General features: G+C 46.0%; 3 protein-coding genes across 4 annotated transcripts; all 3 read left to right on the top strand.

Annotated features, from left to right (window-relative positions):
- Nucleotides 1-345: 345 nt before the first annotated feature.
- On the top strand, nucleotides 346-9,461 carry LOC311360582 (SH3-containing GRB2-like protein 3-interacting protein 1). Its single transcript, XM_084480684.1, has 17 exons — nucleotides 346-408; nucleotides 921-984; nucleotides 1,280-1,350; nucleotides 1,912-1,989; nucleotides 2,081-2,161; nucleotides 2,274-2,572; nucleotides 2,915-3,410; nucleotides 4,250-4,371; nucleotides 4,732-4,879; nucleotides 5,484-5,540; nucleotides 5,839-5,950; nucleotides 6,582-6,737; nucleotides 7,052-7,184; nucleotides 7,443-7,645; nucleotides 7,807-7,871; nucleotides 8,587-8,751; nucleotides 9,230-9,461. Exons 1-17 carry the CDS (start codon nucleotides 357-359, stop codon nucleotides 9,250-9,252), a joined length of 2,325 nt encoding a protein of 774 aa, XP_084336810.1. The 5' UTR covers nucleotides 346-356; the 3' UTR covers nucleotides 9,253-9,461.
- A 2,749-nt stretch (nucleotides 9,462-12,210) lies between these two features.
- dynlt5 (dynein light chain Tctex-type family member 5) lies at nucleotides 12,211-13,848 on the top strand (the record flags this gene model as incomplete). Its single annotated transcript, XM_084481574.1, has 4 exons — nucleotides 12,211-12,329; nucleotides 12,500-12,588; nucleotides 12,837-12,964; nucleotides 13,645-13,848. 4 exons carry the CDS (start codon nucleotides 12,211-12,213, stop codon nucleotides 13,846-13,848), a joined length of 540 nt encoding a protein of 179 aa, XP_084337700.1.
- A 1,729-nt stretch (nucleotides 13,849-15,577) lies between these two features.
- On the top strand, nucleotides 15,578-22,137 carry mier1b (mesoderm induction early response 1b, transcriptional regulator). 2 transcript variants are annotated; one of them, XM_084480923.1, is made up of 13 exons: nucleotides 15,578-15,607; nucleotides 16,425-16,449; nucleotides 16,620-16,768; nucleotides 16,864-17,070; nucleotides 17,745-17,901; nucleotides 18,038-18,102; nucleotides 18,259-18,331; nucleotides 18,412-18,563; nucleotides 18,761-18,842; nucleotides 18,970-19,064; nucleotides 19,442-19,488; nucleotides 20,013-20,140; nucleotides 20,246-22,137. In XM_084480923.1, the coding sequence occupies exons 1-13, from the start codon at nucleotides 15,599-15,601 to the stop codon at nucleotides 20,611-20,613; spliced, it is 1,557 nt and encodes a 518-aa protein (XP_084337049.1). In that variant the 5' UTR covers nucleotides 15,578-15,598; the 3' UTR covers nucleotides 20,614-22,137. The 2 variants fall into 2 exon arrangements, with proteins under 2 accessions (XP_084337049.1, XP_084337048.1); XM_084480922.1 differs by having other exon boundaries at nucleotides 19,361-19,488.
- Nucleotides 22,138-22,851: the final 714 nt, after the last annotated feature.

Raw genomic sequence — 22,851 nt, 5'->3', positions numbered from 1 at the left:
GAAGAGCGAAAAGTGCAATACTGCACTATTGATTATTAATAAACACAGAGAAATTATAATTATATCTCCCCTTTTTGACATGGTGATGAAATCGTATTGCATGTTTTTCCCCGCTGTGACACTAAATATAAGAAGGGTCCTGGGGGAAAGACCCTTGAAAGTTGTGGCACGGCCTGAGAGCAGTGGGGGGCCCGGTGTGAGAGAAGTCAGGGGCCCCGTGTGAGAGCAGTCGGGGCCCCTGTTGTGTACAGTAGACAGACGGAGGGTTTGGGTTGAACACGCACCAAGTATAACATGTATAGGTCACGTATGTGTTGCTTTGGGGTGCACATTTCAAAGTATATGCTCCTTTCTAAATGTCCTTGTCTTTCTTTTTGGCACAGGGTCAGATGAAGAGGAATCTATCTTGTAAGTACACTCACAACATTCACCCCTTAGAATTACAAAATGTAAAGCTCTTACTGCCGTCCACTGGCTGTGGTCATAATGTCCCCGAGCCTGGGAACCCGACAAATGTTTCATTTGCTCTGGCCTATGCGTCTGGCCCCGCTCCGCTCAGACAGATCTCAAGCAGACCATGCCTGGTTTGGGACGTTCACAAGTGTTTATCTGAAATGGGGCAGACTTCATTCAATGACTGCACAGAGGAGCGCTCTTTTGGCAGCGCTGTGGAGGCATTTGCGTCATCAACCAGCATGGCTGCCGCCAATGTGTCAAACGTTCCGTTGCTCTGATTGGTTGTGGGTCGATCCAATAATGTCCAGAGGCCTTTTGGTCTGCACCCTTGGAAATGGAAAATGAACGGTGGGGGTTCCAGACTGATTTGTGAATTGGTCTGGCGATGTCAGGCTTCTAGTTTCCTGACCCCTCCCCCCTCTGATTATGTGGTGTTGTTCTGCTCTCGCGTGTGTTTGGGACAGGTGAGGAGATCGCCCGGCCCAGACGATCCACACCCACACCCAGCCCTGCTCCTGACAATCCTATGTGAGCCGTTCACCTCTTTAATGGGCCTTTCTCACTGAACGGCCGTCTTGGTTCCATCTTGGTTCTAAACGCTAGCTGAGTGGGGAGAACTCAATGGGAAAGGACGCATTCAGTTCCCTCCCACCCAGCTATTGTGAGGGGACGGTTGGTGTAAACTAACATACAAGTTTCTACTTTTGAATGTTTGTCATAGCTTGGTTTCTTGAACGCGGATAAAAAAAATGACAGAAATAAAAATCTCTGAATTTGTGACATGTTTTGGAACTAATATATTTATGTATGCATTTCCCTCCAGTGACAGACTACACCAGAACGTTCCCACCTTCTTTGGGCTTCCTCCAGAGTCCAGCTACCCCACATATGACGGTCAGTAACAAAAAAAAACATAGCTCCTAGCTTATGTTAGCTCCTAGCTTATGTCATGTTAGCCAGGGCAAATGCTATGCGGAAACATGGTTGGAGTATAGACTAGACTAGTGACCCTAAAGTGACTTTACAAAGGGTTTTTTTTGGATCCCTAGGGGGCAGGATAGTGTTGTTGTTAGGGTTTAACCAGGCGAAAGGAGTTCCAAGGTCTGCTGAATACAGCCAAAGTCTCCTTGAGCAAGTTGCGTAACTTAGTGTTTTTCAATGTGTGGTACTGAGGGTTCTAAAGGTGCTATTTGGGAATTGAACCTTAAAATAGACGACTTTACAATGATAGAAAAATATATAATAGATAATTGAACATAAATATATTATTATTATTATATTGCTCAGTAAATAAAGTATAATAGCTTGTTATTGTTACAAAAATAGGGTAAAATAGCTTTAAATACTTTGATAAGAGCTAGGTAGGATCCCAGTTGTACTGGAGGTGTAAATAGTAAGCTGAGAGGTTGAGGGTCGTGGGGTGTCTGTCTCACTGCACCGCTGTGTTTGCCCCAGTGGTGCCGGGGGACGCGTGGGGGGAGCCGTCCCGACCCCAGCCTGAGACCTCCTACAGCAGGGGCTTCCCCATGGGAGGTAGGCCGTCCTGGACCCTCCTCCGCTCCATCCGACAGATCCTGTTATTTGATAAATGCACGGCGCTTTAACCCGCCTAACTGTGTTTCAGCTCCTCCCCCGCTGCCTCCAAAAAACATTCCATCAACAAGCCACTATGGCTACCCGTCGGACCCCTCGGGTAAATCCTTGTGTTTTGCTACATCATTTCCCCACACTTTATTCAGTGAAATAATTAGCTGTTTCAAATTTTAAAGTTGACAGGTTGAGTGGCCCTCAACGTTTTTCTTAATTTCACCCTACAGTCGACCTACCGAAAGGAGGAGGGGTCTCCCGAAGCTCCGCCCCCATCTACCTGAACGTCCAATCGCCCGTCTCCTACCAAGACCCCCCCGACGAGGTGTTCGGCCACGGCGACAGCCCCCAGCCGGGCGAGGACGCCGCGTCCTCCCGCTGGGTCACCTTCGGCAGCGAGAGACCCCCCCCTCCCGAGGAGCCCGCCCCTCCCCCGCCTCCCCCGGAGTCTCCCCCCCCCGACACGCCCTCCTCCACCCCCTCCACCCCCTGCCTCTCGCCCGGCCCGCCCCCCAGCGAGCCGCCGCCCTCCCCGCCCGCCTTCTCCTCCGATGGGACGCCTCCGTCGCCCCCCGCCTTCTCCCATTCACCGCCCCGCCCGTTCTCCCCTCAGTCTCCTCCCCCTTTCTCCCATCGGTCGCCTCCCCCTTTCTCCCATCCGTCTCCTCCCCCTTTCTCCCGTCAGCCCGGAGAGTCACCTCCCCCTTTCTCCCGTCAATCGCCTCTCCCTTTCTCCCATCCGTCGCCTCCCCCTTTCTCCCGTCAATCACGAGAGTCACCTCTCCCTTTCTCCTGTCAGTCGCCTCCCCCTTTCTCCTCTAAGTCACCTCCCCCTTTCTCCGCAAAGTCACCTCCCCCTTTCTCCCCTAAGTCACCTCCCCCTTTCTCCCCTAAGTCACCGCCCCCTTTCTCCGCAACGTCATCTCCCCCCTGCTCTCCCCCCGACTCGCCTCCCTCCATCGTGCTGGGGCCTCCCCCGGACCAGCCCGCGCCTCCCCTCCCGCCCGACTTCTCCCCCTCTGACCTCCCCCCGGTGGGCCTGGACGAGGAGGCGTTCGACGAGGAGGTGCGGGAGCTGGCGCGGTACGCCTCGCCGCCCGCCCCCACCAGCCCCGTCCCCCCGCTGCCGGCTGAGCGCTGGTCGCCGTGGCGCCCGGGGGTCCCGTCCCCGCTTGTCCTGGGCAGCTGCGGGAAGAGGACCCCCGACGCCGCCTTCCTGAGGGACGACCTGCCGGACGCGGTGGGGTCTCCCAGGGAGATGACCCCCCCCAGGGAGATGACCCCTGGGTTCAGGGGCACGCCGCCACCGCTCCCCCCAACCACCTACAGGTCCTTCATGTCTTCCCCAGGACCCTACTCTGGAAGCGGTGAGTGTGGTACCGCTTTACTATGTTCACCTTGACCAATACACTTTTACTTTCAGTTTCAGTTTTTACTTTCAGTTTCATTTTAAATGCAAGATTTCTAAACAGAAACGTGCCCAATAATGGTGACCATGGTAATTGGAAATCTTTCATTTATATTCATATATAAAATGTTTCTGTTCCTTCCCTCCTCCTGCTGCTTGCTTGATGTCAATTTCAATTTGATTCTTAGCACTTCTCTTAGGAGTTCAGTCACATAATAGTGGGGACTGGGCTACCTTGACACACTTCTTAAGAACAGCCTGTTATCTGACTTACTGCCAATACGGTTTCGCAAAACAGTCGATGCCTCAAATGAAGTGGGCTGCAGCTTCCGCACAATGTTATTGTGGGGTTTAAATTAGGGAGTACCAGCTGTGGTTTTCAAAACTGATTCAATTTAATAAATTGTGCAATGACATACCTCAACTATGAAGCAGTCAAAATCGGTCTGTTGTATATGGGGACCCATGTGTATTTCTACAGTGGCAAGTCTACACAGTGTTGATTTGAAACCTTTACAGACTCTTTTACAGTTTGCTACTGCTGGCCAAGTTTGTGTTGGCGTATTACGCACTTACAGATCCAGCAACATGATTGGTTGAAGAAAGCATTCAACTAAAGAAATTAAATGCCCCGTTCAGCCAGATCTCATCTCGTCTGCTGTCAGACATTAGATTACTAATCTGAAATGTGATTTGTGAGAGCACTGTTGGTTAATAGCCATCATTAATCCTATTCTAAGGTAACAATGAGGTTACTTATTGTTATTGTATGTGACGGTCGGGCTCGGTGTGTTCCAGGCCCGTCTTCTCCAGCGCGGCCTGCTACTCCTCATTCAGCAGGGAGTCCTGTGCCTCCTCCTCCTCCTCCCCGTCCCTCCTCACGGCCAAAGCTGCCCCCCGGGAGGCCCATGGCAGACCTGGTGAGGAGCTGCTCTCCTGTCCTCCTTCCTTCGTTCCCTCATCTGCTTCTCTTGCTCCTTCATTTCACTTTGATGATTCGTTGTATAATGTTTTCCCGTCTGTTTGTTTGTGATGTCGATCCGTTTCTCTTATTCTATTCTAAATCTAGCCTCCAGGTCACACTGTTACACCGTGAGCAGATTTTTTTTTGTGTGTTTTAAATGTAGTTCTATCTAGTTTGCTCTCGCTCTACTTGTTCTGTCTGAACTAACTGATTTCCTCATTGCTGTCCGGTGTGTGTGTGTGTGTGTGTGTGCGTGTGTGTGTGTGTGTGTGTGTGTGTGTGCGTGCGGTGTGATTCCCGGTGATGTCCCCACCAGGTGCGGCCCTTCAGTCCGCCGGTGTCGGCCAGCCCGCCCCCCTTCGCCCCTCTGGCCCGGGCAGAGAGCTCCTCCTCCATCTCCTCCGTCACCTCTATGAGCGCCGCCTCCACCCCCACCCTCGGGAGGGAGCTCTTGTCCAACACAGGTACTGACACGCCGGTCTGAACCAGGCCGTGACCACCCTCGACCCCGGTGGATGTAAACAGAGCGGTTCCATCCACAGTGGAGGCCTCTGAAAACGTCCACTTTGCCGTATGGACGGGGCGAGGCGTTTATCTTCTGAGAGCCTCTTCTTCATATTTATCCGTCATAATGTGTACATGGCCTCCATCTCAGCCCGTGCTCTCGCAGCTCTTAAAACGGGCAGAAGTCCGGAGCGACAGCACATTCACGTCACCAATGCGGTGCTTTGTAATTCTCCCCATGAACCAGCTCATCGTCCCAGACTCTCTGGTCACTCTTCTCCCTTGTACGGGCACGGCCTGGTAAGCAGCCATACACATGAAGCCGGGCCCTGCTTACATTCCATCATGTGTCACTCAAATTGCCTTATGCGTAATTACTGCCCTACTGCCAACACAAAATATCTGTGGACCGGATCTAAAATTAGAGCTTTGTGCTCATGAACATCATCACCATTGTCGTCGGCATCATGTGTTTTCCTTTTTTCCCTCCTCCTTCTTCCTCTTGTCATCTGTTCCTCGCTCATTCCATGATCCTCCCCTGTCACACCACATCTGGCCGATCAGGGTGCTACCAGCCCCTGGTGTGGTTTGACAATGGCAGGTTTTATTTAGCCTTTGAAGGTGAGTCGAGCCAACATATCGCTAGCTAGCAGCGAGCAGTGTGTGCACTGAAAGCGTCGTAGCCCTGTTGAAGAAGTAGTGGATCCCCTCTCAAACACCAATATGAATCCTTTCCACCAATCCCAGACCTTCTCCCCTTCCCATTCTAGAATCTAGAAGCTTGATTCAGGATTGTTTGCGTCTCACAGCGCTTGCATGTCCACAGTCTCAAATCCCTGGCTAACGGTCGAGCTAGCCATTTAGCTAAAAGTGTATAAGAACCGAAGTTTAAATATGTGTGTGTGTCTTCTCTCTGCAGGCTCCTCCAGAGGTCCCAGTCCGCTCACCATGGGGTTCCAGGACACTCTGCCAGTGGCGGCTGCCTTCACAGAGACCATCAACGCCTACTTCAAAGGCGCCGACCCCAGCAAGTACGCTAACATGCTCCCTTGCCACTGCGTGTTGAATTTAACATACGCCAATGCTACCATGCTCTGATGCTAACATGTTCTGATGCTAACATACTGATGCTAGCATGCAACGATGCTAACATGATCTCGTGCTAACGTTCTTACAACACAACTGGTATAGTTCAGTTGATGTATGCACAGCCATCTGGATGTTTTAAAACAACCAATTTAAAACATTGGAGAAGGCATTGGAAATAGGGTCATGGTTGGGAATATATTAAATTCTAAAAGACTATAATTTGCTTCTGTCAGAAATCTGATATTCTGTGTACTTAAAACCCAAACCTCTCTACCCAAATGCACTACTATTTTGAAGACACATTTATCGACAGAGCAATTGACACTGAATTCAGATCGAGGCCAAGGCTGCAAACCTCGGAGAGAAAACCCACTGCCTTTCGGCTGAGAGTCAAGCTCATGAGTCACTACACTACGCCAGACGATTACACTTCAAACGATACAAATGGTCTTTTTCAGTCCCACACGGGAAATGTGGGCGTCACATCAGAACTAAAGGGCAGCGTTCAAGACTGAGATAGTGTTAAATGCGGTGTGTTAAATAAAGTTTCCATAACCCTGTGTCTGGTCCCAGGTGCGTGGTGAAGATCACCGGGGAGATCGTTCTGTCGTTCCCGGCTGGCATCACCAGGCACTTTGCCAGCCAACCCACCCAGCCCATCCTCTCCTTCAGCATCAGTAACTACCACCGGCTGGAGCAGGTCCTGCCCAACCCACAGCTCCTCTGCTGGTAGGAGGAGCCCTCTGCACCGAAGACACACACAGACCGGAGAGAAATATATAGTGTCAAACACACACACACACACACACACACACACACACACACACACACACACACACACACTGTCAATGTCTGTCAAACACACACACACACACACACTGTCAGTGTCTGTCAAACACACACACTGTCAGTGTCACACACACACACACACACACACACACACACACACACACACACACACACACACACACACACAGTCAAAACACACACATACAAACACACACATGACATATGTTCTCTTCCAACTCTCTGTGATACCTCAGTGATTCAACGACAGACATCGTGGAGAGCAAGGAGTTCTGGGTAAACATGCAGAACTTGATGAGCCATCTGAAGAGAGTGGCGGAACAGAAGCCCCAAGCAACTTACTACAATGTGGACATGATCAAATACCAGGTCAGCCTCTCTGTATGTCTGGCTGTCTGTCAATTGATCGGTCTGTCTGTCTGTCAGCTGATTGGTTCGTCTGTCTCTTTCTCTCTGTCTCTCTATTGATCGCTTTATCCCTCAATATATAATTTGTTTGATTCATCTGTCTGTCTATTTATCGATCTACCTGTGTGTGTGTGTGTGTGTGTGCGTGCGTGTGCGTGCACGTGTGTGTGTTTGCATGTGTCTTGTGACCTCATATTCCAACCTGCTCCCTGTGTGCAGGTGGCCACGGAGGGGATCCAGTCCACCCCTCTGAACCTGGCGCTGAGTTGGCGCGGCGACCCCGGGAGCACGGACCTGAGGATAGACTACAAATACAACAGCCACGCGATGGCCGCGCCCGCACCGCTGCACAACATCCACTTCCTGGTCCCCGTGGACGGGGGCATGGCCAAACTGCAGGCCATGATCCCTCCAGCGACCTGGTGAGGGGACCTCTGGGGGAGCGGGGACGCCGGCCACGTCACGTCCTCTCTCTGTTCTTCTTTTGTTTTGCAACTGTTTTGCAACACTTTAATTTTGAGTTTAAAGGAAACATGCTTGTCTGGCCATGAGTTAATATAGTTTGTTTGTGTGTGGCTCGCAGGAACCATGAACAACAGACAATACTGTGGAAGATACCCAGTCTGTCTCCGAGGTCCGAAAATGGAGGTACAGTAAATCGTTAAATTCTGAATATTTATTTTCCATATTATTATGAATAGATATTTTTTAATAAGATAGATAGATAGATGTTATTGAGACTGAATGTTATTTGGACTGATCTCATCTTTTTGTGCCGTCTTTATTCGACTTGCTGCTTCATGAAATTTTTCATGTGTATGTACCGTATATTCCAAAAGCTTTTGTAATGTCTTCATAACACACACATACCACAAAACCGTCAAAGTGTATCCTGAAAGTCTCTCCATTGACATTGATGAATTATCAATGAGCCTGGCACGCCATGCGAGTGGAGGCTAGCGCTCAAATGGCGAAGCACTTAGTTTCATGTTAATGCATGAAACTAAAATAAAAAGGTTTCCAAACAACCTTTGAAACCTCCCTCTGCACATCCATAATCGCCCTGTAAATACCAGCTAAAGGACACATAATAAGGAACAGAACAGACCACTCCAACCAACCATTCCTAAAATCAGAGGGTGTGTGTATGTGTGTGTGTGGCCATGGCGGTCGTCCGTCATTTTCTCGCTGTTCCATCGCCAAGCCGTTGCTAGGCTTCCCTCTATCGCGGTCACCCAGCTACTGAAAAACTAACGTTCACTGGTCATCTCCCACGGACCAGTGCACCACCGGTGTACCGTTAGAAGGGGGCCGATGATTGAATCACGTAGCTTGCTCTAGACTAACGTCTGTTTCCGGGCAGGAGTAGGGGCTCTACTGGGCCGGTTCCAGTTAACAGGAGGTCCCAGTAAACCCTCCCAGCTCGCGGTCCAGTTCACCAGCGAGGGAAGCACACTGTCGGGCTGTGACATCCAGCTGGTGGGATCGGGCTACAGACTGTCCCTGGTCAAGAAAAGGTTTGCTGCAGGTCAGTGTGCCATTGAACCCGACCCCATGTGGTTTCTTCTTTTATTAGGGTATGAGGATTTTCGTAAAGTAGTATTCATTGCTTTTTAGCCACTAGAGGGCAGACGGTAAACTCCAAAATGTATTCCAAACTGACAGCTAATCCTCATTGCTGTCTACCTAGCCACTGGGATACAGAGGCATTGTTAGATCAAAATACCTCACTGCTATGCCACTCTTGCTTATGTATTGCCTTATGTGGGACTATGGGATGTAGCCAATGTCCCAGGACGGTAGTTGGGTGATACAGTACTCTAGAAGTAGAATAGTATGACTATATTTTAAAAGCAACTCTTCGAGTTGTATAAAGAGGTGCAGACAAAAAACAATTAGTGTAAATAGAAATCCTGCCAAATTTTTACCTGCAAACACAGTCATCTTTAATTAAAGCTTTGATATTCTCCACACTGACTCGCTGCCATCTTTTCTCTGCTTCGCAGGTAAATATTTGGCGGATAACTAGCGGATGTGGTCTGGAATATAGCCAAGAGAATTGATGACTAGTGGGGACCGCGGCGCAGAGAAGAGAGGCTTGCTGTTGTCATCCCATTTTCAGAGCACACGACCGCAGACGCATCCTGCCAAATTGTGAACCTTTTCTTTTGCTTTTGTTCAAGCAGCTGTGGAATTACTTGAGTACAATCAAACATGATCGCACACACACGGACACGCAAATACAGAAACACTCACAGATACACTCAAGAAAAACAACATTTAGATATTGTTTCAAGCGAGTACAAATGTTTCAAGCGGGTACATTAGTGATGTTTTCATTTGTTGACGATAATTTCCATCCCCAAAATATTGTTGATGGGTTCATACGGAGATCCGGCCATAATTACCTTCAGCTTTTAGTTTATTTAGCTGGTTGTCAGATGACGTCAATAAATAGTAGCCTAATAATTACTAAAACATACTCAACAATTAGCCTTATTTTTCTCATGGCCATCGTGGTTCTAAAACTAGCGGGATGGATGAAACTGCTCCCCCCACCCAGCTAGTACTTGACCGCTAGGTAAATAAGGCCCATAACATGCAGCTTGTGGCTCTACAGATACCTGCTAATGAGGTGCAATAAGATCCATAGCTGATAGTTTAAACTACCACTTCGGATCTGAGTTAATTCATCTTTGGGCCGTCATCTTTCCCTTGCTACCTAAACATTGAATAGTTTAATTTGTATTTATATTTAGAACAATATCATGATCAGGGATAGTCTTCATCCAACGTTTACGCCCTCTAGAGGAGTTTACTCAATAAGTTTGTTTCCATTATTAATTCATATTTTATACGTCTATATGAATTAAATTAAATTAAATACAATTAAACCACTGGCTTAAAATATGAGCTAAAACTATATATACAATGACTGTAATGGAAAGAAAAAAACGGATAGATCAACGATGAAAATAATCATTGAGTGGCTGCTCTCAACATGAAGCAGATAAAGAGCATAATAATAATACCTTCCGTAATATTGACCCTCGGTATGTGAACTCCTCGATGTGCCTCTGGAAGGGTAACGCTTTGAAAGTAAGACGTTTTCCTCAGTTGTTGGGTTGTTTTATTATTTGTGAATGGTGATGAGTGACAGCTTGGCTACCTCCATCGATTTGAATGGATCTGAGCTCCTGCAACAAGCTGGAAGAGGGAGAGAGGGAAGTCTCGGCAATCAACAAAGCAGCACTATACATGTCCTCCCCGCCCTCCTTGTCTTGTTTTTCTTTCTGGTTTTTCCACCGTGTGGAGTAAATAGTTGTTTTTTTCATTTTCTAATAGCAATATTTAAAATGTGTAAAAAATGTACATACGATAAAAAAGAAGTATGTTTAAAAAAAAGTGATCTCTTTGAACATATGGATGTGTCTTTGTGGTTGTCAGTTGAGTTTTCAATATTAACCGTTCATAATGCATCAAGTTTCCGTGACAACACAAGTCCCTGCATCTTCACATAGGCGTATTATTTTAGTGTGGATTTCTTATGAGAAAAAAATGGAAACGTACAAACGAAGTAAACCGCAAATGAGACTTTCCAAATGAAAGAAATAGTCCAAAAGTCACTGCATGAAATCTGCATCAGACTGTGTTTGTCCTTACCATGGTTCACATTTCATCCCTGGTCCAGTTCCAAGACATTCTAATCCATTTCCAAATGGTTCTGATTTAAGTTGCAAAGGGTTCTGATTCCATGTCCAAAGGGTTCTGATTCCAGTTCCGAAATTTTAGAGTTCCAACCTTAACTGCAGTCAAACTAGGATCTGAAGGGGGAACTGCCCATGATCTGTAGCCCTACTTTGGTGGCACCTTCACAAACCCACTCTTTGCTCCGCCATTTTGGCATGCACTCATTAATATAGCAACTCCATGGTATGTCTGAAGGTTGTTGGCCATCCATGCTCTCTCCGTGTCTTTTAATTTAAATTCAATCTTTGAAGTCATGAAATGCAAACTGTCACACATCCTTTGTTAGGAAGTCAGAGAATTGCTTGTTTCAGAATAAATGCATTGGCTTGAGATAATAAATGAGAGAAATTTCATTGTAGGATGTTTAGATGTATGAATTTGACTTCCAATCAGTTTTTTAAAGCTCTATTAGTCTTTGCGAAATAATGATTAAACACAGTAGTTCAAAGATTTCTTAATTATTATTATTATTATTTTTTATTTTACATCTGCCAATGTTTGACTTTATTTTTGGGTTCTTTCTTGTATGTATTTTGAACTAATGTACCCTGTGTTTAATTCAGTGCATAATACACAGAATATGCAAACATTTCATGTAAATTTCCCATCCAAAGATTTTGAGAGTAAATAAATATATAAAAAGTAAATATATACCTGTTTCACTTGGTAATAAAGAAGGAAAATGTTGGTCATATGGCTCTCTCATTTGTGTTTTGTCTTTCTCCGATAGAAACCATAAGTGACGGCAGTTTTAATGTGATACAGAAACTCGCTACAATCAAAACAAATGACGTCATTACGAAATGAAACGTGCGCGTTCCCTTTAACAAAATCTTGAAACCCCTGCCGCGATTGACGGTTGTCAGGACAACAACAGCACCACTTCAGTTGTCCACTAGAGAGACGCTGGATGCGGTAATTAATTTATTTTTCACTTCAAATGTATTTTTCATTTCTCCTCAACCTCTCTTCATTCACGCATTTCTTTGGGCGTTTCCACGTTTCTCTGTGTTATTTAGCTATACACTAAAATACCACTCGTTGTCAGGTCCGCATAGAGATCATTTTACACAGTCTACTGTCAAGTTACACGACTGGAGAATGTGACGTCATGCACCTGTTCGTAAGCAACCGAGGTGCAGACGTCTAGGCTTAATACACAATAGTGACGTTAAACCACACTGACTAAATAATCTCTATTTGACTCTGACAGTAGTCTTACTGACGGAGAACTGCAATGTCTGAGCCGGCCAAAGACAAAGGTGCTCGCAGGGCTAGTGTAAAGAAACGAGGCAGTGTTTCATCCTTGGGAAGCCATGAAGTCAAAGCAAAGGAAACTACAGGCAAGACCAAGGAGTAAGTTGCCTGAACTGTCGACACTGGGAATTATACAAATGTTAGCATTACATTTGTTTGTGCGGTGTGTGTGTGTGTGTGTGTGTGTGTGTGTGTGTGTGTGTGTGTGTGTGTGTGTGTGTGTGTGTGTGTGTGTGTCCCAATCTGATATACCGGTATGTCCATTCAAGTTCACTCAGCACGGTGTCCTACATGGATGAGGCGGGCCACCAAGAGGACAACGCGCGCCTGGTACAGATGGAGAACACCTATCACATGGGTGAGCTTCACTGATGCTGTCTGACTCCTGCAAAACGTCCTGCACCGCCATCAAACATCCATTCATCCAAATGTTTGATTCAATTACATTTAATTGTAGGCCTACATATACAGTATATTCATTATAACTGCTCTGTGTGCGCACGTGTTTTACTTTTACACCGTACAGAATGAGCGTACACTGCCAATTTGATAATATCACTGACTCCAGAATAACCAGAGTTCCTTCTCATGGTTCCTGATTCCGAGCAGGCCCGTCCAAACGCTTCCCTGTGCTGGTGGTGACGGACATACTGAAGGACGTGCTCGGAAGCTACCTGCAGGAGGAGAAGTACGACGCAGAGCTGTGTCGACAGATGACCAAGACCATATCAGAAGTACCCTTCTATTGTTCTCTCAAATTTAAAGATAACACTTTATTGATCCCAGATGGGAGATTCAGGAATTAAGTCATTTTAGAAGATGCTTTTGTCCAAGCGACTGAATTTAGATACAGGTCCTTAAGGAGCAGGTTGGGGTTGGGGCATCTTGCTCCCAGGAGGCCTAGTACAGGTAGTTTGTTGGGATGGGACAGTGAGGATCAAGCCTAGTATACCTGTTGGCTGGGAGTCTAATACCCTAGCCACCACACTATCATGCCCTATTATCATGGCTTCAAACTACATTTACAGTTACATTTAGGGCATTTAGCACTAGCAATCAACTAGCAAACTAGCAATTCCTGAACTTCTGCCGTTTTAACGTTAAATCAATATGGCACCAACTCATGCGGTATGTACCTATCAGAACGCCTTCACTGTCCTACGGTGCGAGCTCAACAGATACAAACATTCTTGTCCCCACAGTCGATAAGAGACCCAACTGGAAGCACGCAGACAGAGATTCAAAACTCGCACAGCTTTTCATAAGCACTTTGTTAATCTAGTGTAAATAATCGGTCTGGAATGTTTAATATCCAACCCAGTACAGTAGACACTGTATGTGTGTGTGTCTGAGACGACTTTTCCTTGGATCTCGTCTCACTCCTCTCTGTGCACTCTGCTCTGGTCCTCTCCAGGTGGTGAAGGCCCGCATCAAGGAGCTGTTGATCCCCAGGTACAAGATCGTGGTCCTGATCAGCATTGGCCAGCTGGGGGACCAGAGCATGTACGTGGGCAGCCGCTGCCTCTGGGACGTGGCCAACGACACATTTGCCACGCACGCCTTCAAGAACAGCTCTCTGTTGGCCGTGGCCAGCGTTTACTCTGTTTACTTTGAATGAGTCATGCACAGATGAAGACGGAGATAGGGGACTGATGATCGGTGACGACCTGAACCCATGATATGTTTGCTATCATGGTAATAAACGTTGCCTTGCCTTGGATTTTATGTGTTGAGTACATTTTTATGATCTGATTAGGATTACGCTATCAAAAATAAAGTATACTATTCCATCTTTTTGACGATTTGTGTCTTAGCTAGCCCATACCAGAATTAATATTATTCATAGTACATTGCCATCCATCCCATCTATATACATCCTTCTATCTACTATGGGCGTCATCAAAGATCATCTAAAGTGCAGCAAAAACAACCAGAATTCTATATATTGCTGATTTTCTTTATTTAATAATTATGCCAGCATAGTCACAGTAAAAAAAGCAGATGATTCCATCATCTTTGCCTTCCACGCTATAGTCTTAAAAACTGTCGTCAACCTTTGGCCTTTGTCCATGGTCCCGGGCGGCCTAGCAGAGCTGGGAGAGGTCAATCTTCCGACAGCCTATCTGACAGCACATGAAGGTCAGGTACTGGTTCACGTCCCTCTTTTGCAGGCCTCTCTCGGGGTCCAAACTCCTGCCCAATAGGCTTGGCGATGTGTGGCCTGGGGGAGAGAGAATCATGGTTTTTATACTACTAACAATAAGGAGTAATGAGGAGGAATTTGGAGTGACAACCGCATCTGTATTTGACCCCAACTATCGTGTGTTGTGCCCACCTAACGAGAATGTAGGGGTAACTAAGAGGAAAATAAACCCCCTGAATCCAAGGTTTGAACAGGTATCAAGGAAAATAAAATAGGTATACCATATACTGACCAAAATCTGTGGTCTCCAACAGTCTCCTCCACCGGGACCCCCCACAGGTGTAGACCACGGCCCGCAGCAGCTCCCTACCACACAGCCTAAGAGTGTACCCTGTGTCCTGCATCCGAACCGCCGACACACATGACCACACGCACAGCGTCACCACGAGAAGCGACCTCATGTTGGCTCCTCTGCAAATGGTTTTCTTTGACTGACACACACACGAACACTCACTGTATATATGCAGCATTTGATGTGATGTCATACTCCATACTTGGGTCTTTTCCGGGTGACTCCCGTACGTAAACCCCATGTAGACCCAGGTCCCATGATGTGGACTTGGGTGGGGTAATCAAGATTGTCAGATGTGACTGGCGGGGCCATTTTTGGGAAGCTGTGATTAAGTCCTTTTTCTAAAATGTTAAAGAGTGGAATGGGTGATTATGGCAGAGGACTGTGTGGGCTTTATTGCAATGCTTTCAGCAAAGTGTTTCCTAGTGGATTACTTTCGGTGATGGTGATACCCTTAACTGTTATCTGTTGATATCTATCAACAGATTATGGCCATGGCTGTTTACATAGCAATATAGCAATGTTTGTGAGGACTATCTTAACAAGCAAATCAGCGATTGTGAGAATGATACCACGGCACGCATGTTTAATGTAGGGCTACAATTGATCAGGGACAGGAGGATATATTCAATTCTATGAACAGCCATTATATAAACTACAAAAAAAATCGTAGATTACTGTATCCAATACATTTAAACACGACTATATCGTTGGAGTTACAAATACTTAAGGAGTCATTATTTACCATGATATTTGTACACGGATGCTTCAACTTTCTTGCACTCTTGGTTGGAGATGCTGCAGAAAAGTGGGCGGGGCCGTGTATCCGGGAACTGCTGCTGACCCCCAGCGCGACCCTGCAGGATTGCAAACATGGCGGAGGTAAGAAAGTCTAGTAAATATTTGAAATAACAAAAGTATTTTTGCCTGCTCGTCAAATTAATTCCATGCATTCATACGAAGCGTATTATGAAGGAATACTCGAAACGAATATCCGAATGAGTTCATGTGCAGAAATGTGGGACTTTATATTTGTTAAGACAATCCTGTTTGGTAAACTTCGGATGGGGCTAGCGTTAGCAGCGCTAGCCCGATACGCCTGTTAGCCGTTCGTGCTAGGCTATATGTCGCCTGCTTATTGATAGTTTACTCCCCCATATAAAAAAATACATGTAGCAAACGTAAATGTGTATGTTTTGTTTCATAATATGACGTATTTCAGTGTTTCAGCAGACCAAGCTAGCACAGGTAGCTACAAGGCTATGTCTTAATCCAGAAGATGAAGCTTGTAACTTGTACTACAGCGGCACACAAGCAAAGTTAACTTGTTAAAAATCCTTTTTTTTTTAAGTGTAAGATAGCGCAAGTGATGTTTGGTCTTGTGAAATCGACGTCTGTGTTGTTTTGTTTGGTTACGGTACTGCTGTGTTGCTAGTATGTTGAGGTATCGGTGTAAACGCGACTCTGGGTCCGTTTTGAGGCCATAGGTTCAGGCGCGCTTTTTGGTGCTCTTCCACCTTTACTCATGGATGGTGTATATGCTTGAGTTGTTATAACAGTGTAATACTATCCGAGATTGTTTTAGGTGTTTCATGTTCATACCATCATATTTAGTTTAATGACGGTCAAATAACGCACTTATTCTACAAAGATACGCATGTTCATGCTTCGCTGTTCCCCTCTTTCTTTTGTTCCCCAGCCCTCCGTAGGGAAGTCGAGCCCAGGTAAGCAATGTTCTATATGTAGTTTTTTTTTTTACGTTTTGCACAAACTTTGGTAGCAACCATTTCATTACTGCTCAATGTTATGTGCAAATTATCAACTGGATTTATTGGCAAGGTATTTCTTAATAGATCAGTCAATGTAATACGTTTTAAATAAATGCTTTTTTCAGGAGGCTCAGCGGGTTCCGTGGACCATGACTTCGATCCTTCGGCAGACATGCTGGTACACGACTTTGACGACGAACGCACCCTTGAAGAAGAGGAGTTGTTGGAGACGCCGGACGACACAAACCCCAACGAGATTGAAGATCTCGCCCGTGTACGTTTTCATACGACCACGTCAGTTTGCTGGTATTAAGCTGTGTCAGTGGATTAGAATGTGTCCGTGATGCATGCGTTTTGTCGACCCAACAGGAGGGAGAAATGCCCATTCACGAGCTGTTGAGTTTGTACGGTTATGGCGGTGGTTCCCCTGCGGACGAGGACGAAGAGGAGGAGGAACCGGAGGAGGATGATGAGGAGGAGGATGAAGAAGAAGAAGAGGACGATGAAGAGGAGGAAGAGGAGGAACTGGACAACGATGAGAACAGCAGGAGCACTGGCGGCCTGAAGAGAACTGAGGTGTGTGTGTGTGTGTGTGTGTGTGTGTGTGTGTGTGTGTGTGTGTGTGTGTGTGTGTGTGTGTGTGTGTGTGTGTGTGTGTGTGTGTGTGTGTGTACTTCTCTTAGTAACTTTTATAAGTAACTTAGTACTGCCATTCAATCATTTAACACATTTTTGTTATTCATTATTGCTATTGGGGATCAGAGCCACAACATTCCCTCCACAATCCAGCACCTTATCAGGCATAAAGTACTGATATTGTTTTTCTAAAGGCTCCCACGTTCCCACGTTTCTTTATGGTCCCACGTTCACGCAACGCAAGGACCATGCAGACGCTTCGACGTAGTCGTGAACGTTTATGGTTCTGCGTCGGGTTTTAGTGAGCGGACCTATCACAGCCCTTGCAGCTGCGTCGCCTCGATGGACGGTTACAATTTTTGGGAGGCGCACTTCAGGCCCTTGCGGTGGACGCAAGGAGGGTCCGCAAGGACGTAAGGGGTCCATAACCCCCATGCGTTGCGTGAACGTGGGACCATAAAGAGCCCTTAAGTGGTGGATTCATCCTTAGTTTGTCGTTATATTTGTTCCAAATGCTATAAAGTAATCATTGAAAACATCCCGATGCCAGAGGTGTAGTCGTTATTGATAAGATTTAGATGTGTCTGAGCTCACCGTGCCTCTACGTGTTCCAGGTGGAGGGAGCCAAGACCCCGTCTGAACTCGAGGACGACGCCAAGACCCCCAGCGAGGGGGGGCTTGGGCTGGGCCTGGCGGGGGGACGCACACGCTCGGTCCGATCCCTGGGCACGGCCGACCTCATTCGCACACAGAAGCTCAAATATTTTGAAAGTACGTGTGAAATCCCTTGCTGAGCCATCGCTAGATAGATAGTAAAGTATACCTATCATTCTGCATCATCAGGATGTCTTGAACGCAGCTTAGGTCTTTACATTTGGAGGTGAAAACATCCATCTTGTTGTTTCAGGCAACGATGCCGAGGAGGAGTCGGAGGAGGATGAGGACTACGTCCCATCGGAAGACTGGAAGAAGGTAGGGCCGCTCTTCTGAAAAGTTTACTGTCATGACTGCTGTATGTTGACTACTAGGTTTCATGTACTCACTGTTTTTGATCCACACATCTTTGTGTCTCGGATAAATTTGTCATTTTGTTTATACTATATTTTAAACTGTGTTCTTGGTGTGTAGGAGATCATGGTGGGCTCCATGTACCAGGCAGAGACCCCATCCGGTCTGTCTAAATACAAAGAGAATGAGAAGGGTAAGATGACGCACCCACATTTCCAACATGCTCCAACATTAAAGCATTCCCCGGCTCATCTATTTGAATCCTCCGTGCAGTGTATGAGAACGATGACCAGCTGTTATGGAATCCTGAGTGCCTTCCGGAAGGAAAGGTGGTGGAATTCCTTACAGAGGCGTCCCGGCGAACTGGAGAGGAGACGGGAGTGGACGCCGTTCCCGAGGGATCCCATATCAAAGACAACGAACAGGTAATTTATGTCATCCATGCCTTGGCACACTTTTGAGGGCAGGACAGTGAAGTGGTTTGGATAAAAGCGACTGCGAAATGACATCAGGGACATGGATTGCATTAGTGCACATTGTTCCCTCAAAAGTCCTTAATTTGTGTGAAAGTATATCCCTGAGTTTGTTATTGCCTAGCTTCATGTCCTCATGTTTTCCGCAGGCATTGTACGAGTTGGTCAAGTGTGACTTTGATCCAGAGGAGGCCTTGAGAAGACTCAAGTTTAATGTGAAAGCCGCCAGAGGTGGGCCAGTTCACTGCCATGCATTATGTTTTCTTATCAAAAAGTTGTACATTTGTGAACGTCTCTTTCAGACTTGTGTTGTTGTGTAGCGTAAACATTAACTCTGGTGTTTCCCCCCCAACAACAGAGGAATTGTCTGTCTGGACTGAAGAGGAATGTAGAAATTTTGAGCAAGGTCTCAAAGCCTATGGGAAAGATTTCCATCTAATACAGGCCAATAAGGTGAGCGTACTTGTTGATCATGCTATTCACATCGAACATACAATAATGTCAATATTTGTGTGGTGTGTGTGGTTCATGGGCGCTCAGGTTTGGATTCAGCTTCATTCATTTATTCAAATACAGAAAAAAGTACTTTGGAACTTTTTTGTGATTTGACAATTCTACGCACGTGGATTTAGTCAAACTCACAAAATTGATTTGGAACTTTTGGTAGCTGAGCTGAACCTGACCTGAGCCCCTCCCCACAGACGAAGGTAATAATGTGTTTTCGTGTCTGCTGAATCAAATTTTTCCAGGTGAGAACTAGGTCTGTAGGAGAATGTGTGGCCTTTTATTACATGTGGAAGAAGTCTGAGCGTTATGATTTCTTTGCACAGCAAACCAGACTTGGGAAAAGGAAATATAATCTTCACCCCGGTGTCACGTGAGTTATAAATGTTAATCATGTGTATATGTTTAGCAAATATATTTGCATTGTATGTATGTATTTGTATTTTGTGTGTATTTTGAACCCAGTTGTACTTTAACATTGCATGGGTTTTGACTGGTTGCACTGATAACATTAACATTAACTTGTTTATTTCACACAAAATGTGTTAAAAAATATAAATCTATATAATATTGACCTTTTATTTTATGTAGCAAGATTAATGAAAAAAAAAAGTAAAACAAGTACTAGATCAATAATATTAAGATCAAAAATTAAAGTACAATTAATAAAACATTAAGCATATTTTTACGCTGATAAACATACGTCTGTCTTGAGTCGTTCAAGTAAACAATTTGAGTTATTACACATTGTTATTATAGATAGATAGATATTTTGTTTCTCCTACTTAATGTTTGTTATATGTACCATAGTTTTGACTGGTTTCCCTGTTCAACATAATATACATGTTAAATGGTCGTTCCACATAACTTATGTTCTGATTGGCTGTGTGTCTCCAGAGACTACATGGACAGGCTATTAGACGAGACGGAGAGTGCCACTTCCAGCAGGGCTGCGTCGCCCCCTGCCAACGCCTCCAACAGCAGCACCAGCCAATCAGAAAGAGAGGACAGCAGTGGTCAGAATGGTGAGCGGCCAGTAGGATAGCCCGTCCTTTGCAGACTTTGACCTGTCAAAGTTGTGATCATTTTTTGGCTCACTTTTGACGTATTTTCCCGTGGTTGTCGTGCAGGTTTAACCAGCCATGGTTCCAGCTCAGCCGAGTGCTCCCAAACGCTCCCGGCCCACGAGGTCAAAGCAGAACCACTCCAGTCCAACGGCCCCTCCCACTCTCCGTCTGAGGCTCCTCCCCCGCCACCGCCGCCCCTCCTCCTTTCCCTACCTGTTCCCGTCTCGACGGACAGTGACTCGAACTCCAACGGCTGCGGTGGCGGCAACCAGCCCGCCGCCCCTAACCACGAGCGGAACGGAGTGGAGCCGCTCCTAGAACACAAAGAGTCCGTCCCTGTGGTGTCGGAGCGGCCCCCCAAGAGGTGCCGGACCGAGGCAGAGTCGCTGAGCCAGGCGGATCTGGAGGCCACGATGGGCCAGGAGAACTGAAGTGCTCGAGGTGGTAGTTGGCGTTAGCTCGCGGCTAACTTAAGCGATGTGATTCCCATGCTAATAGCCTGGGGGATGGGGTATGGGTTAGTAAGCTGAACCAAGAGGGAGGGCATCTGAAGCGCAGTATGGGATACCTGCTATGCCCGGACTCAATGACTCACTCCGCTGTAAAGTCACCAGTCGGCAACAGACTCCTAGCTGGTCCACCCGGCCACTGGGGGCACCCCGTGGGTTTGGCTGTTAAGGAGTCACCCCTTACATGGACACTGCCCACCCCTCCCCCCCCCCCCCCCCCCCCGAGCCGTCTCCACACCACAACCCTTACCAACATCCCCTCTGGAGCCCATTGCAACCCATCATGGCATCTTGCTTACCAGTTTAACCATTATCTTTTGTAACTCGGGAAACCCGACTCGCCCTTATTTGTATTGGAGGAATATAAATCGGTGATATTTTTTTACATGAGAGATATTTATATTTTTTAAAAAGAAAACGAATTGCAATGATTTGAATGTGCTGTTTAACCTTTGGAGCCCTGGAGAAATGTTAAAAAAAAAGACAAAAGAACACAAAATAACGGCAAACCCGCTAAACAACCATGTGGTGTGGCTGGCTCACTTTAGTCGCACTTTGTAAGATGTGGAGTAGCAACCATTATGACACTGTTTGAAATGTCCATCCTGCCATTTTGGATCCATCATGGGTCATAACCATGGCCACATAATGTACGCTATACAATTCTAAAAATGAACCACAACAGGGTTTGTTTGTGTAACGCAGCTGACGTCAGTGACGTCCTGTACTATAAGTCATTGCTTTGAGAGGGTCACCTTTATTCCATAGTAAGTACTTTGCTTGTTTTGCTAGACAATGTCCTGATTTATTGTTCATCTTTATTTTTATTGTACAATTTGTATAGATTTCCAATCTTGTGTGCAGTTTGTAAACTCGGACAACAGTCTTTCAGCCCTCATAGGCATCACAGGCTTTCCCCCTTGCTTACCGGCTCCGCCCTCCGTGTTCTGGGACGTGAGGAGGCCGTAGCTGTTGCTTTCTGTCAGATTAAATAAGATGTAGCCGTTTCCTCTTTGCGTTCCTTGTCAGATTAAATGTGCCGTTGGCGGCTTTCTGTTCACCCAGTCACAACGTTCTAGAATTTTTGTTGCCAGGACGTCAATGACAAAGAGGCTTCTTTTTTCACACACCGTTTTAAACACATTTTCTCCTGCCATCCAAAGGTGAAATGTGTGTACCGGTAGTCTTTAGGCTGAAAAACTGCTTGTTGGAGGTTACTCTGCTAGTGTGTTCAGAGCAAAGCATTCCCACCAAACGATGGAGACCCCTTAGGGGAGAGCAAGGCATTCACTGTCTCTCAAATGATGTTGACTGTTGTCTGTTTTGTTTACTGGTCTAAAAAAATGTATTTTGTTTTTTTTTCCTCCAAAAATGACATGATTAAACAAGCGTATACCAAGGCCGACACTGAATGGAGCTATGTTGGTTATATTTAATAAATTTAGTATTGACATACTTGGTCGTATGATTACTGTTTTGCTTTATTCTTTAACAAGATAGTATTATAAATGTCTTGTTGATCTTGACATCACACCTCTGTACCGCAAAGGTAACATCGTAAGAAACGAGGAATTATAATTTGGGTGGTATCCTTTTCTTCCGGTGGTCTATACTCGTTCTCGTCGCGAGCTTCTCGATAACAGCCAATCACAGTACGTTCATTCTCGTTAGCGCTCAATTAAGGTCACCTGGGTCATGCACTGTATTTAGACGAACATGTGGTAGGCCTATTGTTTTTAATTTTTTGCGTCGAACTGCGAATCAGGAAAAACGTGGCCAGGAACACCGCAGTGAGTATCACACGGTATGCCTTTTTGCGCTGGTTGACGTGATGTCGATCTGTTTGGGCAGTTGGCTTCAGGTTGGCAGTGTGTATTGTTCAGCACTCACAATAATCTCTGTACACACACACACACACGCGCGCGCGGTATCCCTGTTCTTCCCCCTCAAACCTTTTACTTTCATTTTAGAGCTGTTATAGTCAACTGTCTTGGCTTAGGCTACTTGTTTTGATGTAAGTGTGTAGCCACTTTCCTGAAGAGATACTTGCTTGCTTTAAATTCCTGATTAAAACGTTTTTTCCTTCACGCGCAAGCAATTAACTGCTCATCACTTGATTTTTTTTTTGTTTTAGTATACATTTTGTTTTTAGGGGGGGGG

The sequence above is a fragment of the Micromesistius poutassou genome (genome assembly GCF_964030765.1).
Source record: "Micromesistius poutassou genome assembly, chromosome: 16".
NCBI classification, from domain to species: Eukaryota; Metazoa; Chordata; class Actinopteri; order Gadiformes; family Gadidae; genus Micromesistius; species Micromesistius poutassou.
The sequence above is the reverse complement of the archived record's forward strand: the minus strand, read 5'-3'. Positions and strand labels throughout refer to the sequence as shown.